General features: G+C 33.9%; 1 protein-coding gene across 2 annotated transcripts in view; it reads left to right on the top strand.

The window, feature by feature from the left end:
• Positions 1–7662: 7662 nt before the first annotated feature.
• LOC106625051 (uncharacterized) overlaps positions 7663–21274 on the top strand; it is a 95185-nt gene continuing 81573 nt past the window's right edge. Inside the window, exons 1-2 of one of the 2 annotated variants that reach the window (XM_070106214.1) lie at positions 7663–7855; positions 9405–11634. In XM_070106214.1, coding sequence (XP_069962315.1) covers positions 10066–11634 — 1569 coding nt within the window. In that variant the 5' untranslated portion in view covers positions 7663–7855; positions 9405–10065. Of the gene's footprint in view, positions 8049–9404; positions 11635–21274 lie in introns of both variants that reach the window. The other variant, XM_036366777.2, reaches the window with a different exon arrangement.

Here is a 21274-nt window from a genome sequence, read left to right as displayed (position 1 = left end):
CCATAAGAAAACTCCGTCCACACTAAAGATTTTCAAAACTAATTGACATATAAACATACATACAAATATTCTCCACATTGTGTAGACGCATAAAAGCAGAAACATTGGGCGTGTTTTTTTGTGCTCGAACTTTCCACAAACGTTGATGGTTTCTACATAGCGCCACATGGTCACGAATTTTAGGCGATTGACACCAATTTAAATATAAGCTTATGCCTCAACTGAAAAAATAATTAGAAATACTGCAAGGAGAAGTACTTCAAATATAAACATTTCTAGTCTACAAATTATTTCTATATAAAAACTATGACCCACTCTAGTCAGAATATTTGTTCCAAAATTAATATATAACGCAGATCGGGATTTGTTCATACACATGTACATACATTCATACATTAGCACTTACATTTGTATATATTTCATTCATGTGATTAGAAATGCTAAAACTTACACACACAAATGTATTTTATTTTCCGACCTACCGCAAGCTTTAATGAATTGAAGGTGGTGATTTCTGGTTCGATGAGTATGTGTGTTAATCACGCACACCTACATGAGTAAAAATATATTTACATAGAAGACACACCACAAAAAGGCTATGCCATTAAAAATTGACGAGACTGAAGTGTGATAAAAATACCATTTTTCATTCGTGCGCCGGCAATTTTAGATTTCGTAACAAGCTGGCAGCGTAAATAGAACAAAAATATCGTGACACAAATAAACTTTCACCAATCAGTATGACACTGGATTTTGACATCGAAATGGAAAAATAAAAATTACATATTTTATTTTGTCTAGAAGACATGCAAAATGTTTAGCATAATTGATTTGTAGAAATATATGCATATATATACATTAGGGTGACATTTAAACATATTTTTTGAATTTTCTTCAGAGAAATCTGATTGATGCGGGTTAAGTGTCTTCAAGCACGGCTAAAATTTGCAGTAATATCTTCAACTATATTTGTCATTCAAGATATACAAATAATTGAAAACTTTTGAATCTATTTAAAAAAGTTTGAACACGACACATCCATTTCAACTTAGGACCACAATTTATACGATATAACTTTATCCGTAGTGCTAACCGGGTAAGAAGCTGAGTTTCAATAGATCATTAAATTGATATTTTAAAGAACCACCTTAATGTGCATACAGGTATATACCTACTATAAATATACCTTAATAAAAGGTTTATTAGGACATGATTTTAACTGTAATTTTTCCAGATAAATGTTCGAATATGTAAACATTATACGAGAAACGATGTCCCATGTGAACCGCTGGTGAATTTAAGGAGAAGCTTTGTATGTACGAAGAAATCGGTGTTTCGATAGTTCTATTATTTTAGGATTTTTTCGTCCAGAATAGGAACTATCTGATCTGAGAGTGTTGGTCATACAATCAGCTTAGTATTATATAATATAATTTTTTATTCATATCTTCTTTTATGGGAAAAAACAGAGTGGCCAACTTTCATAACCTCAAAATAACTGTGACTATATAGTGTATCTAATTATCTGTAAAGTTCTGACTGTGGTCAAACATGATCGAGGGATCATTTGGTATAAGGTATCTTTATTATGTCGAAGACCGAGCATTTTCATAACTTTAAGAGGCAGCTTGAACCATTTCGGACTCTGAGTCGAATATCATACAATGCAAAAAAGGAAGGATGTTAGATGTATTTATAAATAATTTCTCAACATTATTTTGTTCTTACATTATTTACTTCTTTATTCCTTGTAATATTTAAGAATATTTATACTTACAGAGCTACAAAGTTGCATTGATATACTTTGCCTTCACAACTTTATTTTCCTGTCATATGTGTCATAAAATTTGTCAACAAGCGTCAGTTTGATTTGTAAAATCCTTTCAGCAACTTCCTTTGGACTGCAACTAAAATATGAAACATTTATTATTCTACGTATGGCTTTATCGAAGTGAAGTTCCACGCGTCGCTATGATCACGCCTCCATTGACAGAAGACAGCAAGTAATAAGGAAACGGCAAATGATTAATAAATTGAAATATTTGCGTAAAACGGGCCGTCAATGCAACGTCAATTGGGTTGGCCATATCGCTGACTTTGACTTTCTGTTCGAACTAAGCAATATAGCGCTGAGCCACTAAACAGTTGCCGGTCGTTAAATGCGTTAAGCTTAGCAAAACATTGCACGCTGCAACACAGAAGTCAAGTGACTGACGTGCCAACTGTATAAATACTGTTAAGCCATTTACTTACATACATACAAGTATGTAAATTTATGTATATATGTACCTGCGAACAAATATTTATATAAATATGTGTGGCAAGTTAGTGTGAGCATTAAAAAAATTGGAATACAGTTCGTTCAAAAATTGTTCAAGTTTGGATCCTGTTGAAAAATTTATCAGAAAGCAAATATGTGACGAAAGAAATTCATAACAAGTAAAGAAGAGCTAGGTTCGGCTCCAGCCGAAAATTATATACTCTAGCAATTTTAAGTTTCAAGGGTGTCGGAAATGTGTTCAGTGGTATGCAAAACTTTACTATAAACATAACTTCACATATTAACCAATATATTTCGTATGAAGTCAAAGGAAGGGGTGGAGATCATTTTATTAGGTACATAGAGCCTAGAGCATGGTCTAGACCGATTTCATCTATTTTCGTAATAAACCAAAGTTTGCTCGAGGAAGTATTCCCATGTATTTTTAATTGATATATGTAACTCACATATTGACCGATTTGCATTATTATCATGTAATCTTAAATTTTTTTATATATTTACCTCTATATCTATCATGCTTCACTTTTGGTGCCACAAACTTTAGGTGAAAAAAACTACTCAGATTATAAGTAGTTTTTTCCAGATGTATGTGCAAGAGTATAAAAATGTATATATAATATATACACATTTGTGAATAATGTACATATGTTTATAAAGTGTTTATTGGTATCAGGTAACGGTGAGAAATAAAGAATGTCCTGGAAAAACAAAACTTGCTTATAACTTTTAAAACCAACAGATACATCAAAATCTCTATGGTTTTAAAAAAGCATGATGAACTGAGTCGATTTTGCCATGTCTGTCTGTCCGTCCGTCCGTCTGTTTGTATATATGCGAACTAGTCCCTCAGTTTTTAAGATATCGATCTGAAATTTGTTCAGATCGAATCATAGCATATAGCTGCCATACAAACTGACTGATCAAAATCAAGTTCTTGTAAGGAATACCAGATGCTGAAACAAACGGGAAGCACATGTGGTGCAACCCTGCGCTAACATGTCTTCTGACGCATGCGCAATAGTGTTATGATTCTTTCTTAGTGAATAATTTTTTCATTTTTTAATTTCGCGTTGAAAAACGTTGCTATGAACTATTATAATTGATTTTAAGGGCCGTTAAGCATTTAATCAGAACTTTATCGGCAATGAAAATGGCTCTTTTAATATCTGGTTAGCAACCATCTGTCAGTTAAGTTCTGGTAAACTTTACCGAAAGAAGGAGTCTTTAGTTAGTTTCTAACCAGAACATGAAATGAATAAAATTTATAAGCATAGACGAAGTTTAGACGGGGGTTCTTTTGTCGCTCATTATCAATATTTATTAAGCATATTTGAATTCATATATGAGGCAAATATTCACAATAATCGAACTATCTGTAGGTCAGCTAACCACACCCTGGTGAAAATGGTTTTGTCTGTTAAAGCTATATTCCAGTTAAGTTAACAGCGGTTTAAAATAATATTAACCAGACATTGAGGAAACGGCCCTAAGTTTTATGTTTTACAAATACAAGAAAAAAAGAAAATTGTAATTTCATTTGTCATTTGAACCATTTACAATAGTAAAAGTGATTTAAAATATGCAAAATAAAACTCGGCTGCATTGAAGATAGAAGTTTTACCACTTTAATGAGGTATCCGCCTACTCTACTGCTATAATTCAACTCGATAATTTTTTTGTTGCTTTCACATGTAAATTTTTTGACAAGAGACCAGAGAAATGACCAATCGAAAACAGCTATTATTTCTTTATTTTGGTATACTCGTATGGTAATATGGTAAAGCTAATGCTAGATGAAGTTGTAAGGATAAGTTCATAACTTTTGATCCATTATTCTATTATAAGCACCCAAATATGTTTCACGATATACATACTTACTTATGTGTGTTTTCAGCTGAGAATTAAATATATAAACTTCAATAATACCAAGATGTGTGTACATAAATATATAATAGTCGAATTTGTCATGATTAGAAATATTTATATCTAAAAAGTAGACGTCTTATTCGTTGCACAACTACATATACATAAGTATGTATGTCAGTCATTTGTTTTTTAAACCATACATTGTTGCATTATGCCGTCAACCTGGTCCAATTCTATTAGCAAACGTACACAAGCATACATACTCGAACATAAATATATGTATGTGTATATATTATATATGTATGCATGTATATATTCCGTCTGTTTGCGAAAGTTCCAATTGGAAAAATGCATGTTTATGACACCTGCTAAGCTATTCGCTTCTGCATGCTCGCGTCTATTAAATTGCTTGGGATTCTAATCAGCGTTTTTACTTTCAACGCCGTTATATATTGTACATACATATATACACATATGTATCTATATTTTCTAAAATCATGTGTGCTGATATGCAGTAAAAGTGTAAGTAACAAATTTGTGTAAACAGATGCGTATAATTATGGGTTAACCAAATTGTCTGTTGATTTTGGGGGCTTCGAGACGCCGGCACTTTCAACATGTCATCTCATTTTCAGCTCATAATTTTCGAGTAATTCAAACTCGCATTTGAAAAAAAAATAAAACACCAAACAAATAAAAACCATAAACAAATGCAGTGTGGTGATACACAAACACGTGCTTACATAAACATACAAATAGAACAGCAGTGTAATAATTAGCATGCCTGTATGAATATACATTAAGAGGGGTCAAAAAAATATTGTTTTTTTTCGCTTCGTACTCTGAAGAATTTATTGATAGACACCTCTAAGAATGGCTCCTCAGCTTAACGGTTTTTTTTATTTCTTCTTATTATCAGATCGAAAAATTCATATCTCCCTTCTCACTGCTTGAAAAAATGTCTTATTTGAAAGATTTTCAAGGAAATTCAATGTTTTTTTTGTAAACCTATCCGTTTAAAAAATTATTTTTCCTTTTGAAATTTATAATTCATTATAAATAACAAAGCTAATAGTCTTGTAAGCAATTTTTTGTTCTATAAGACCTGCATAATTTTTCGATTAAGTTAAGCGTTTACGAGATATTCATCTTCAAACATCAATTTCTATCAAAGGAAAACACAAAAAAAAAAAAAAATCTAAAAAGAGGTGAAAAAGATATCATTTTTGGTAGAGCAGTAAATTTTCTACAAAATAAGCTTTCGAATTTGAAATGATTACTTTTCATTGATTTTCTTTAAAATAATCAAATTTCAACAGTTTATATTATATATTAAATGGCTCAGTTTAGGAAAAAACCGTTAGAGATCATTTTGTAGAGCATTCAATTTCGTACAAAATCGAGATAAATTAAGACCTCAGAGTCTTTTCTTAGAGGCGTCTATCAAAAAAAAATTTCAGAGTACAAAGCGAAAAGCATTCGGTTTTTTGACCCATCCTAATATACATGTTGCTCTGCTCTCAATTGCGAGCGGTGGTCGGTGCAATGCGCAAGGTGTTTTCCCAGTGCAACGAGCTGGAGTCAATCACTCGCTTAGCTTTGTTGGTTTGTATGTTTGTGTTTATTTTTGTTTATGTTTATGTTTTTGGCAGCAAGTGACTCTCCTACTGACTGTGGATGGTATTTCCGGATACTGATGTTGCTAAAACGAATTGAAGTGCAACATTCAGTTGCATACACTGAGCGAAATATATTTAAATAAATGTATATTTATATAATATTTTAAGTTTGGAAAATTAGGTTGGAGTTTTGATATATTGTAAATACATATGTGTCTACAAAGTTGCTTGTGTTCTTTATCAATATTTATCGATATGAGCTGACTTTTTCGTCATACAGGACTTTAACTCATTTATATATAGAGACTTGCTGCCCAATTTTGATACTTCATCTAGTCCCTTGAACTGCGAAGCTCCTCGATATCTAACGTGAGTTTTAGATAAGGCTGTACACAGGCAGCGGTGGTGTTCCTGCATTTCTCTCATGCCTACTTCCCTGCACTTTCATCGTGCAAGTATCATCGTTACTCTGACGTAATTCGTTTTGAGATTATTGCTTTAATGTTTCGCCAGGAAGTAGTATTCCGTAAGCTTGAAGGGTCGCTTGAGATCTAGTTCGGCGCTATATATCTCAGTGCCCACTCAATCGGTAATTTTTGATCCATCCGTGTAGATTTTGAAAGTTCCGCGGTGGGTCGCATGCTCCTGTCCATCCACTCTCTTTTAACGTGACTTGAAATCTTCTAATATAAATATGATAAAGCGTGAGGGTCTGTGATCTAATTTATTCACAAACCTCTGTCTATCAAGCAATGACCGAAGATTTTTGTGGAAAATTCACCTTATGCCGTTAATCTTGCAGCTGACTTCGCTACAGAGCTTTTCACTGCAATGTCGACAGGTAGCAACCTAATCGTCGCCTATAGAGGCTCTCTTAAAAATGTTATTCCGAAGTACGTATGTATCAAATGACAATATAATTATATTTATTTATGTATACACTCAAATAAATTTAATACAACCCAAAGTTGATAAATTCGACACATTTTTTTCCACTTCTAGAATGTATTCTAAAGGGTAAACTTTTTCGGGTGAGCTAGACTGGCTCAACATCTTAAGCCGCGTTCTCGAATTGCTAAAGAAACGGACTGACGGCGCGATAGAAAAACAACCCAGTGAGAACTATGTAAACTTAGCCGATGACCTTGAGCGTGTGCTGTTATTTTATTTTTTTTTATATATTTATCTACTCAATATATATTTATACTATAATATTACCTTTTGGAAACTTCTTTCATAATATTCGTGATTTTTTGTTAATAATATTTTTAATAGTATTAATAATGTATTCAAACTATCTACAATACAAAACGCATTAAATGTTTCTTAAGAACACTCATATTTATACTTTTTTCTTGCAAGGCATATTCGAAAGCAACAGAAGAATTGCTTATTTAATGAAACACTGAAAAGGCTCTCAAAATGTAAGTTTATAGATTGACTTATTAAACACAGTACTCGGTCAAGGCCATCGGCTAAGTTTACAGAATTCTCGTTGGGTTGCTTCGTTGTCACTCAAACAGCCACAGTTTCACGCCGACCACTGCTTTAGATCCAATGAAGTTTTATAATAAACATAAAGAAAAAAAATTAAAATAAAAAGTTGATAATAAAAAATATTTTACAAAACAAAAAAAAATTATTAACTAAAAAAAATTAAAAAAAGTTGTACTGCTGGATAATCATTATCTTCCACATTCCACACTGCCATACGTGTTTGCATATACAAATGTTGCTGAGCACAAATGCTTCACTGCAACGCACGCAACATGTATATAGCAGTCGTTTTGTAATTCGTGCGCATGCATAGTCGCGCCACGATGTTGCGAAAGTGCATTGTTAACATGTTGCCGACGCTCGCCAATGACGACGACGACTGTTGTTGACTCTAGCAGCGGCCGAATGGTTGTTTTATTCGAATCAGAATTCAGTTACTACTGCGGCATTAAACCTTTCGTGTGTTTTCGTATTGTAAGCGGATTGCTCGAAGCATCTTACATTGTTACAAAAACGTTTTTGCTATTCAATAATGCAATATTCTGTGTATTTATTTGTATGAGCAGTGAAAAGCGTAAAACAAAAGACAAAGGTGTTAAACCAAAAGCATGCTTTGGCGTGTGTTAGCAAGTGTACATACATACATATATACATATTTATTTGTTTGCAAATAGATGCTTACATGCATGTGTATAAATAAATTTTCGGCAAAGTTGCTGATTACTCTTTGAACGAGCGCAACAATTTGTGAATTTTGTGAATGAAATTTGGCACAAATCGCTACGGTGAGGCGACATCTCTAGCGTTAATGTTTATTATTATGTAAATGTGTGTGTGTGTGTTTCAAATTATTTACTGTTATTGCTGGTTCTATTTACCGTAACTCCTACGTGCTATAAAATAATGAAATATTACTTTATCAAAAATATAAAATTATGAAAAAATAATCAAGTTGCATAAAAAATATATATATTTTAGAAGCATAAATGCAAAGGTGTAGTGTTAGTGTCGCACGCTTGGCAAGCAAAGGTGCGCCTTTCCGTTGATTCAGTTGGGGTCTTCTACGCCAACGCGCGAAGGAAGATGCTCTTCGTTCGCAAATTGAAGTCAGCACACAACTTCAGTAGGTGCAAACAACGTTAGTGCTGAGTTTGTTGGTCTATGTTAAGCCGCAACTTAGAACTGTTGTTCAGTGTTGTTGCAGCTGATATTTAAATAAATTAATTGATGTGTTTGTGCAATGTGTTGATAATGTCATTGTGTTGTACTTTTAGGTTATGATTTGAAGTAGTATGATACTTGACGCCAATGTAAATTTGTGTTTGTGTGTATGTATATGTAGTATTCAGCACATGGGCGGAAATGTCTTTGGCTTAACCAAAAGATCGCGCAAAAACAAATCGCTTTCCATATCTTAGAGCCAAGTAACCTTAACTAGAATCTTGTCGAAGTTTCTTGACATTTTACTCAATCTTTCTCAAATTATTGGTCACAAAGTGAAATTACTTCGCCTATTTTTGTTTACTATGAAAAAGAAATTGAATTTCGTGTCATGATAAAACATTGTTTCCTGAAGAGAAAAAACACGTTGATGTATAGTAATGTTAACAAGCCATGTGTGTGTTTTTTGACTGCAAGTCGACGCTTTGACTCACTCAGTTTGTGATACGGTCGATAAATTGCAGGAATTATGCTGTGAACTACCCACCCACCCAACGTATTAGCAAGATTTGACTTTCAGCGGCTCTTTTATCTTTCCCAGCCTTAAAAGGTGGCTCGATGGAAAAGGATTTGATTCACAGGAGAAGGACATGATGGCAGTAAACGCCTAATTTGAAGGCTTCGAAGCATTACACTATTGAACCGTTATCGAAATGTTGCAATAACGTTAGAACAAAAGCATTTATCTAGAACTTAAAGTCTAGCTTGAGGTTATGTCGAAGTATACTGCCATATTTTCATTCAAAATAACGTTCTTTCATCGTTGGTCGAAAGATTTTCCAGCCCATGTAGTATATACACATCTACCTACATATATGTATTCAGTTAAGTGTGTGCATGTTTAAGCATGTATGGTGTATAAATAAGTAAATATATATATTAGCATTTTAATGGTTTTTATTAATTTATTATTTTTTTAGTAAACATCACAGCATAAATTTTGTTAAAATATATATATGTATATATACCGTAAAAACATAGTATATGTATACCATATGTGCTAGACAAAGTGTTAGAATCGCCGAGTGATAAATTTTAGCAGCATCATATACTATTATGACACATAAATACGCGGGTGCTACAACGCGTGCAGTGTTTGCTTGTTGTTGACAAAAAAAGATTAAAAAAATACAAATACATATATACATTTGTATGTACCGCCGAAGTGTTTCGTAAAAGTGCAAATCAAACAACGCGAAAACGAAAAATCTCAAAGGCGACGATTTGGCCATAAAACACAAGAGTTATGATTTTCGAACACATCGCTTTGGTATGATGCAATGTGCAAATGTTGTTATTGTAGTGTTATTTTTATTGCTAACCAGCGAGCCAACAACGAAGGTAAGCATATCGTTGCTAAGGCAACTAGCAAACCGTGTGACAAGCATTTGCTGCAGCTCGGAGCAGCAGTAACAATAATACAAAGTAAATAAAAATTACAAATACAAATAAAAGTAAAAGAAGACAACACATACTCCTAGTATTGAGAAAAAAGTAAAAGCCAAAGCAATAAATATCCACTGCGGCCAATAAAAAGATCAAAGATCTCTGCGAACACAGCCAGACAAGCACACCGCCGCCATGGCGCGCTCCAACGTCAACATCAACCACATCAACGCCACCAATGACACCAAGCGAAGTGGCAAGAAACTTACGTCGCTGCCGTGGCACATCCTAGCACTATTTGTGGTGCTTTGTTGCAGCGATGCACTGCCAGTAGTGGCTGCCACCGTTGTGGGCAAACGCGCTGACAGCAGCACCGAAGCAGTTGTGGATGCTGCCGGCGACGAGGACGTTGGCGTGGCAAAGAGGTCTGCAGAAGACCTACAACTGCCGCATGTATTCCGACATCAAGAACATTATTCGCACCGCATTGAGCAGGTTGTGAACGACTTGAAACGCACGCAATTGCAACAGCAACTTAGCGGAAATTATAGCAACACTACTGCTAACAACGTTGATGGCAGCGTTAATAGCGACAATAGCGGGACTAGCGACAATTACAACAACAACAACTATATGCATTACCAGTCACAACTGCAGCCGCGTATGTCAGAACACTTGCGTCATCACAATCAGCGGCATCACTCATTGGCACCAGTCAACGGCTGGGAACGTTATCTGCTGCCACCTCTACGTCATCAACGCCATCAACAGGAACGTCAACAAAATCTACAACCCGAGTATGTAGCAGATGCAACATTGGTTGTAACAACTGCACCATTAATGCCGCTGGTGGCACCTACAGCCACCGAGGCGGCTAACGAGGCCGCTGTCGTCGCTACAACTAATCAGCAAGGCAATATATTGCCGGTCATATCGCGCTCAGCCAACGGCAGTAGCGCACAGCAGCATCATAAAAAACCACATCGTTATTTTGATCGTGATGGACTCTACCAAACGTCGTCTTATATCTGGACAACAAGAGGTCCGCGTGTGCGCTCGGACGCGAATTATTGGAAGACAAAAGATTTTCCAAGCACCCACTTGTCTGGTGGTAAGCAAACAGATAGTCAGCGAATTTCGCTCAATCTAAACGCGGACTCGGAAGACGAGCCCTACTTACACGAATCGGGTGTGCAAAGAGAGAAGTATAAATCCAGTGAGGCGCGTGGAAATATCGGTGCAGATAATGACAGTGAAGTTGTTAACGACGACATCGATAGCAGTAGTGATGATTACGAGGATTATTCATATGAGGAGGATTCCACGGAGGCAGTGCAAAGCGCAAATGATTTTCCCAATGTTAACAACATGTATGATGGCGAGCATCGCAGCGCAGTAAAACGTTATACCAATCCGTTTAACGATTTACGTTTGCCACCCAAGAAGCGCGACTATTCACCGCACCCATACATGTCGTTGCGCCGGCGCGTCGGCACTGTACTGGATGGTAATGTTGGTAATGCATATGCTAATTTCGGTGTCGACTCCGTTGATGACAATAGTGAGTCGGACTTTTCTAGCGAAAAGTGGCAGCGCATCCAGCAAGAGCACCATCGCAAGCAGCAAGAACATCAACGTCAAATGATGGCTTTGCGTGCGCGTCATGATGGTAAACACAGAGGCACAGCGGCAGCTGTTACGGCAACGCCATTGATTATGGCTGCGGCGGCAGTACCAGCTACGCAACAGCGCCAGAATGATGATGTAAGTGCAGTTTTCAATTAACTTTTGTTTTTTTTATAAATATATTGTTATATATACATATGTACGAGTATTTGTTATAATTGCTATTGTTTGTGAGAAGTACAACCATACATATGAAAGTTTGTATAGAAGAATTTCGCGTTCTAGGCCGCTGGGCTGATAACCCTAGAGCACATTTGATGAGCCAGATTTTATGAAGCCACTATCAGCTGCCGTAAATATGCAAATATAAGTGTATGTACGTATGTAGGGGCGCAGTATGAGAGGAAGATTTAAACAAACAACCCCTTTTCGGAATTGCTGGTTGAAGAAATACAGAAGTATGTTCGATTCCCCACATTTGTGTTTGAGCTCTGTTGTCTTGCAACAAATTACCATTGAAAGCAACAACAAAGTTAGAGAGTTGAATTTAACGGAAGCAGTCAACAAGAGTATGTGTTTACCTCATTAAAGTGACTGCTTTTCCTCTCTTTTTGATTACGCGAAACCTTGTGATTTATTTATGAAGGTAGTCCTACATATGTTTTAGTGACTGAGAAAAAAAATAGCTGTTGCTTATACATTCTATAGAAAACTAAAATCTCGCTTTCTGAAATATAATGTCAAATTTTTATATTCATTCATTGATACAACTTTCGACTTTTAATCGAAATTTATATAAAAGTGTTAATGATTTGCTTTAAAATATTGTTTTCTGAGTCATTTTCCTTCATTCTTCTTTCTTTTTGTCTTTTTTTCATATTGTTTGATCAACCAAGCACCCCTCGCAACGGTGGCTACGCCCTTGTGTGTAATAAAAATAAGCTCCAAAGGAGTAGTGATATATGTGTGTATTATTGGTGCGTTAATGAATACTTAGCATTGACCGCATTTTAGACACATTAATGGGGCCATTAGTTCTTCAAATGACTCATCGTAATAGGTTGTAATTTACAGATGCCAAGTTAAACTATTTAAAAAGTCATTTCATTTACATACACAAATACATACCTATGTATTTACATATGAGACGTGATAATTTAGTGTGCAGACTTTTATGTCATAGTGTGTGTGTTAATAGAAAAACTGGTATATTTTAGATCTAATACCTATTGGGTGTAAATATTTTATGGAGACCCTCTGAAGTCGGTAGACATTGTGTAAATTTCAATACATGAAAACTTCAAGAATTGTTAAGAATTGAATAAGTTTTCACATATTCTAGAAAATTGGGGTATTTTTAAAGGAAACTAAACCTTAATTTGTTCAATATCCTAAATATTTTATTTAAAGTCAAGTGAACTTAAAGAAATAACTTTTGTTATAAAAGAAAGTGAAACAGTTGGTCCTAAATTTATAAAGATATTTCACTGATATCTAAAGTAAAAATTCGAGCCTATACAGTGGGAGTGGAATTAATTTTTTCGGTATAGGGATGGAAGCTATAATATTTTCACATAATCACTGATATCTAAAGTAAAAAGTCGGGCTTCATAGGGACCGATATCATTAGTATTTCATAGAGATTTTTCAATTATTGACAGATATGTATATTTGTTGTAATATAAAACGAAGAGATGGAAATCTCTACGAGTATATTCAAAGTATGGAGTGTAAAGGGAGGTATCAATCAATCATACTGCGCCCATATCCGGGGTTCCTTTTTGTGATTTTAAGTTCTCAAATGCAAAGTCAATCAATTGAACGGAGAGATATGGAGAGATGAAAATTTATAAATAATTTTGAGATTCTGACGTTGTCGTACTTTCAGTAATTTTTAAATTCATCTGCTTATCCTAAACTTTTGGTGCATCTATCTTGTTTAGCTCTGGGTATCTCAAGCGATCGTTATTTGGATAAAACATATTATGCTTTCGCAAAATCTCCAAATTTTAGCGAATCGAATACGGCTGGAAGTTACTGTGTTTATTCGGTGATTATTTAAAGCTAAATAGTAGAGTTTTAAGAGGAGCTTTTTGGGTCTTACTGTGAACTTTAAGCTGCTTTGATATTCAATATTATCCAAGATATTAATAATTCTGGGCCTATGGTAAGTTATAGTTATCTCTTTAGTTTGGTAAGTTAACAAAGGTATATTTTTCGGCGACAGTGTTTAAGTTTTTATGCCATTGCAACTTTTTCGACTTTGATATAACTGCTTGTCTTAAATATCGACCAACCTTTTGATGCAGTGCCATTTTTTTTTGGTTTTAACTTTTATAGTGGATAGATTTGTAGTTTTTATCGGTGTTGTTGTTGCTTTCAATCTTAAGAAATAAGAAAAAAAGCACTGAAACTAAAATACCCTTCACAGGTGTACTTTTTACAGTAACTATTTGTGTAACTTAATTGTAAACAAAACTGGTATCGACCAGCGATTTGCATCCGACGGAAACGTTTTGTTAGTTTGGTGGTTTGAACTTCTTCGGAGATTGTAGCATTGTCTTGGAAAATAATCTATGCCAAATTTCGTGAATATGTCTTGTCAAATTAAATTGTTGTCTATACAAGAACTTGATTTTGATTGGTCTGACAAAACATGTCAGATTGGTATCAGATAGAATCAGATCGTCATGGTTATTACAAGCTTCGTGCCAAACTTAATATAGTACTCTGTTCAGGGTATACAAATAATAAAATACCAGACACTGCTAAAAACTTTATTACAAAAACAATTTTACTGCTTTTAAGAACCAGTTCGATAATCAAATAAATTTGTAAAAATTAAGTCGTTATACTTTGATGACTTAATTGAAATTTTTACGACATAAAGATCAATATTTGCATGTTGTTGTGTTTTCCATTAACGCATATATATCATTTCCTTTGACATATTGCTTGTCCGACCAATCTTCATTTGTTGTCTTCAATTGACCGAGAGCATACCAGTAACCCACAATCCGTCAGCATAAATTACAGCCACATATGTGCTGGTATGTTTGTGTGGAAAATGCTCACATCAAAAGCTAACAATGTGTTTTTACTTATGGCAAGCCGTCTTTGCGCCTTCTGAAAATTTCAGCTTGTAATTGCTGCACTTAAAATGCGATTAATAATGCATTAGACAACATTTGCTAATTTGCTAAGTGCGAACTCGGTGTGCATTGCTTACAAATGCCGCTGGCACCGGACGCGTGCATAAAATCACAAATCGTAAATACCAATTCAAAGTAAATGTAATCAAAAAAGCAAAAACCAAACAAAAAAATGTTGCAAAAATGCCGGCATGAGGAAAACTAAGTTCGAATTTTTTATACATTAGAATATAATTGAATGTTCCAGTGCAACGCTACCGGCGTCCATGTGTGAATCCACTTGTATACGAGCACATTTTATATGTGCATTAGGGTGGTTCATAAATGAAAAAGATAATTTTTTAATCTTTATTTAACCTTAAACTTGATGATGATGATATTACATTCGAAGAAATCATCTATAAGCTTTATATTCAATTTAGGGTTGTTCTTAAATGTGTGGAACATTTTTTTACATCTAATTTCCTAAAGTTAAACCTCCATGAATGCATTAATATAGTTGAAGATATCATCTTAAACTTTATAAACATTAAGGTGGTTCTTAAATGTGAGATTCAAAATTTTTTAAAACAGATTTAACAAAGATTAACTCCAACAGCTGTACTGATATAAAAAATATATCACAGAAATACAGATTTTTGCACTTTGACCACTTTGCTACACTTCTTACCTCTTTCCTAAATGACTAAAATTTATGTGTGATAATCTTGACTAAAGTAGTACTGGTTTTTGGTGAAAAATTATTTCAATTTTTGAATCAACCTAGAAAAACCTGAAGTTTTGGCACATGTGCTGCCCATCTTAATCGTTTTCAATAAAATTTTACAAGAAACATCTCCACTTCTTGTACTATCGACCAAATGATAGAGATTAAAAAAATTATCGGTATTCTAAGGACCACCCTAGTAAAGCATTTGTAGTTAATAAATAATTATATGAATTTCAATCAGTTCACAGTCCACCCTAATAATCTCTATTGCAAGTAAAAGTTTATAAGAAATCCATAGTGTTAGCAATTGAGAGTTTAGATTAAAAAACGTTCATTTGCTTTTTCAAGAACCACCGTAATGTCCGTATTAGACATAATATATGAATGACCATACTATCTAAGATGGTCATGCCAAAGAAAGAACGTAAAGAATTGCTGCATGTAACATGCTCAGTGCCTTGGAGCATAATGCAAAGCATTTACGGTACTTACAAACATACATATATACACACATATATTATGTACGTACATAATGTATGTGAGTCGATAGCATGGCGTTAAGAAATTCTAATTCAGTGCACAACAACAAGCATCAATTGATTTAAATTAATTGCATAGCATAATTGCTGAACATTAATTGAAATTAATTGCACGCACAGTCGGTGAGTAAAGTACAGCACCAGATATGGTTTGGCAACAAAGCAACGAGGTTGATTTCGAAATAAATACCATTACAAAGTCCTGATGATTATCGTTAATGAAATCAGGCTAAAATGGTAACTGGAAGAAAACCAAAGGTAGACGCTGCAAATTAACGGACGCACTCCCCGCTGTGAACCATCAAACCAAGTTAAGGACAAGTTCTTAAATCTATATACACAAGAATATGCTAAGTAGAAAAGGTTGCAATAAAACCATTAGCACTATGGGAGCGGAAGTCAAAATAGAGACAAATAAATCGCAGGCAAGCAAAGTAAAGGGTGGGACTATATTTGGTTCGAGGAAAAACTCTTAATGCTTTTGAGTTACTATGGTGCTGACATTTCGGTTTTCTTGACCATTTTATTAATTATGAAGTGAATGTTAGGTAGAAGAAACTAGCAGTTATTTCAGCAGCAATTTCATGAAGTTTTTCGATAAATCTTTTATAAAACATTCAAATATTTGATATATTGTAATTTTTGTAAGTTATGTTTTAACAGATTTTAATTTGAGGAATCAAACCTCAAGTAAATATAGCAGATATCATACTTTTTCCAATATATTGTTTGAATGTATAAGTTTATATATCGTCACAAGAAATTAATCCTGCTTAGTTGATGTTCTCATATATAACCACTACCACTTAGCATCCACTATATTTATCGCATCACCCTGTATATTTTTAACCGATTTAAATAAAATGCAAATGCAAGTCATGTAGCATTTTAAAAGTACACAGTTTTACACGTGCAATAAATTGCATTTGAATTAACTGCATTGCTTAGCAATGACTTGCCATTCACCGATAAAATTTGCAATTCTTCTGTCGTTTCGGGTATTCAATTCTATTTGGCTGTTTCGCCGTGAGCATGCCATGACTGGACTTTAATATAGAAGTTGCGTGTTTGTGAGTTATCAAACATTTCTTAATTTTATCAGAAACGTGTTCGACCAAACAGGAACCGAAGAAAGTGTTGCTGATGGCTTCACTTTTGTTTGGTAGTTTTTGTTGTTGTCTGTGCGAATGATAGCAACTTTTCCAACGACTTGGTGTATAGCTTATATATGGTGTTAGATTACCGTGAGGGCATAGCGAAGCTGAAGAAATAATAGTAGATTAAAAAGGCTTAGAACACGATATGAATACCTTACGACGGCTTTTTATCAATAAAAAGTTTAAGAATTATCGAAAATTGTTAGTTCCGCTACTATGGTGAAGTTCGCACACACACTCATATAAATCACGCATATACTATGTTCTTTCACCACCGAAAAGGGAATTGGTTTTTTAGGTATACAACAAAATATTGATATAGGTAAATGTTTTTGGTAATCGATATCCGCAGTTTCCTTAAACATGGCGCAAAAAAGATTATTGTAAATAAGCAATTAATTTTTCGTATCGAGAAATGATTATCTACACATATGAATACGAAATTTATTACCAAAAGTGGCATAAGGTCTTATCTCTCTTTAGAAACTATAATATGTCAACTTTGCTCTCCATATTGTTTTTTAAAACTATCGATTACAGATAAAATCTAAGAATATCGATAATATCGATTATTTTTTGAAAATTAGTCAAAGCAATATTTTAGCGATAACAGAATTAAGAAAAGACCTTATCTCAATTCTATCAGAAATTATAATTCACTGTGAAAAAACGTTTGAAATATGACAGGGTGATATCGAAAAAAATCTGAATGATTCCCTCCGCTATCGCGCGAAACAATTGGGGCTGTACCCATCCGTTTTATGCAAGATTTTGCGGAAGGATCTTGGTTGGCGGATTTACAAAATCTAACTCGTGTAAGAATCGAAGCCGAACGACCATCAAGTGCACGTTCGGTGAATGGGCCCAAAATTAATTGGCCACGGATCCCGATTTTCACAAGGAAATTTTATTCAGCGATGAAGCTCAATTTTGTTTGAATGGATACGTTAATAAACAAAATTGTCGCATTTGGAGTAATGACAATCTACAAGCCATTTTTAAGACGCCGTTATATTCTAGAAAAGTCACTATTTGGTGTGCTCTCTGCGTAGAAGGAATCATTGGTCCAAATTTCTTCAAAAAAGAAGCCGGTCATTATGTTACAATAAATGCGGAATCCTCCAAGACACCTCTGGACTCTTTTTTGTGGGGTAGGTATGTACGCAGATAAGTCCGAGACAATTAACGCCTTGGAAGAGAATATTATGCGCGTTATTGGTGACAATTAACCCCGAATGGCGAAAAATGGGTCGAAAATTGGGTCTTTCGGCTGGAATTTATTCGAACCAGCCGCGGTGATCTGTTGCCCGAAATCATTTTTAAAACATAATGACAAACTTTTATCTTTAAAACAAAGCCAAATTCTTCGCCATAACATTAAATTATATGCGTTTTGTTTCTTCTTAAAAACCACATGTTTAAATAAAACACCCTTTATATTTGTAACTTTCTTGCGATGTCAACTGTAGATGAATGATTATTGAAATAATTTCTTGGTAATAAAATTTAATGAATCAAGTACATACAAGGTATTTATAAGTTATTAAAATAGTAATAACCATTATTTCAAAGCCAATAAAATATTTTAAATTATTTATACCTTTCATGGGCATGAAATATTGTGTTAACTGTGATTCAAACTTGTAAGTGTTAGAAGAAGACAGAGAATAAAGCATGTGGTATATCTAATACTATTATATCACGAAAAGCTGAATCGATCTACCCATGTGTGTCCGATTTTCTGTATTTTTACTCGTTACTTTGGAGAGAAGACATATTTGTACTCTATTAATTAGATCTTAAAAATAAACAGATTGTACCATGTGACAATTACTTATAGGTATTTTCTTGCAATAAATTTAGAGATTTTTTATTAACCTGACTTATTTAAGTAAGCGACAAAGTATGTGGAATTTTATCTAAGTTTTGTTTGTCAAAAAGACATTGCGGACAGTGGTGGTAATTTTAATCGGATTGATAGCTGGTTATATTTCTCTCAATCTTCAGAGTGTAGCGATTCGAACAAACAACTGGTATAAGTCACACAAAGTATCATAATGGAATAGAAATAGAATAGCAAACGATTATAGCACTTTGATGAGGTAAAACACATACTCTCTTGTAACGAGTTCGTTTCTATAATTTTAGCAGATTGGCGAATCGAAAGCGAAACACATATATATATTTTATTATTTAAATTATTGTTATAGCAAGCTTTTTTATATTCAGTTAGAATTATATTGAAAGCATTAATATCTTTCTCTCGATTATTTTATTTTCATCTTAAACAGATGAATTCCAGATTAGTCGCTATCTGCTGCTCTTAATGTTATGTTCCTTCTAGTTGGTTTACATAATCGCTTTGAAAGTAAACTCTAACCACGTCTAAACCTCAAACTTTACACATAATTATGCTCATTGTTAGCACAAAAACTTAATAACCAAATTTTTCTCCGGATAAGATGAGAACTGATGTATGCTTGTTTACCGAAGTGAGCAGCTAAAAAATGTAAGTGTAGCACTACTTGTTACAACTTGTAAATTTTTATCGAAGTAGTTTACAAAAACTTTGCCCTCTTAGGCATTGCAATGTAAATAAACGCACACACTCACATATACATATGTTTATGTATGTGTGGTTGTGTGGTTGCCTTAAATCCAGTAAAATAAACAAATGTACACGTTCTATTCGACACAGTTTCGATTTTGGTTGCTGTTGTTGTTCGGCAGCAGATGCGGTTTGCAGTTGCTTTTACGGCAAATTGTTAAAAATTAATTTCCATTTGTGTTTCGGTTACGCGCATGCACACATGCATGTGCTTAGCTGTAGATTGGTGGATAAGCTGCTGAATTTCAGCGTTAAATTATTTAATTTCATTACGAACATACGTGCGCATTTTAAAATTCTGGCCAAACTGACATATTTGATGAAAATTGTAATCACCAAAATATATATGTATATGTTAATTACCATAATATACTTAGCACATTGGTACATACATACATACATTTGTACGCGGTGGTATGCAAACACATCGTTAAAATTCTGTAAATACATATATATTGTACAATTATAAAGCTTGTTAACTGTTCAGTGACTAATCACCCATACTAATGTAGGTTTCATACATTCAGGTATTTTTTTAGCTACATACATATATTTATATGTATACATACATAGACTTATACAAACATTCGTATTTTATTCGCAGAAAATTGCATTCGTATTGAATTAAGGGCTTGGTCCATCGCACAACCGAAGGAAACCCCTCATTCATCGGTTGAGCTGGCTCATAATTAATTTATACGCTAGTTGAATTCATTAGTTGTAATAGACCGCCTGAACTGTCAGCGTTGTCTGTGCTGTTACTGACAGACGGTTAGCTGCAGCAGATAAGTGACTCGGCTTGATGACTTAATTGAAATGCCTGGGCCTTCATTGAGTTAATCATTTAGTTAAATTTGCAGTTGTTTGAATTCGAAATCTTCTGCGGACATGTTAATTGAGAAAATGACATTCTTAAATAAACATACATACATATGTATGCACATGTACAAATACTTGTATATAGTAGGGTTTAAGACTTTTTTAAAACTCCAATAACAACAAAAAAATTTTTTAAGTTGATAACTTTTAATTGGCCAGAAAGAGGACTCTTCACAGCTTCTAGAACACTTATCAACAATTTTTTACGAAATAAAAATTTTAACTCGAAATTTACTTTAAATGTGGTGATGTTAAAAATAAGTTTTTTTTAGAAAATTTGTCTTTATTTTATAATTTAAAAATTTTACCCTCAGGCTAAGCAAAACAAAAAATTTGTGTGTAGATATGTCCTGATGACATTTATGCTGAAAAAACTTCTATTAATAATAGACTTAAAGTAAACTCGTTTGTTTTGTTATTAGAGAATCAAGAAAATTATAGGAGCAATACACATATGTATTTTAATTATAAAAAAAATATATATTTTGAGTGTTATAAGAAGTAAAAATTTACGTCTAAAAATAAAAATATTAGTAACTTTTTTTCAGAGTAGGGGTACATATAAAAAGCTATTGCATTTGGCAATAAAGACATAATGCTTGGTTCCTGCACTTATAAATGTACAAAGGGCGCGAAAAGTAGTTCCGATCCGGTATTGTACACTCAAGGAAAATCGATGACTTTCTTTTTTCTCGCTTTAAGTCTTTTATGTTATTCATTTGATGACTTATTTC

Source organism: Bactrocera oleae, chromosome 3 (genome assembly GCF_042242935.1).
Source record: "Bactrocera oleae isolate idBacOlea1 chromosome 3, idBacOlea1, whole genome shotgun sequence".
Taxonomy (NCBI): domain Eukaryota; kingdom Metazoa; phylum Arthropoda; class Insecta; order Diptera; family Tephritidae; genus Bactrocera; species Bactrocera oleae.
The sequence above is the reverse complement of the archived record's forward strand: the minus strand, read 5'-3'. Positions and strand labels throughout refer to the sequence as shown.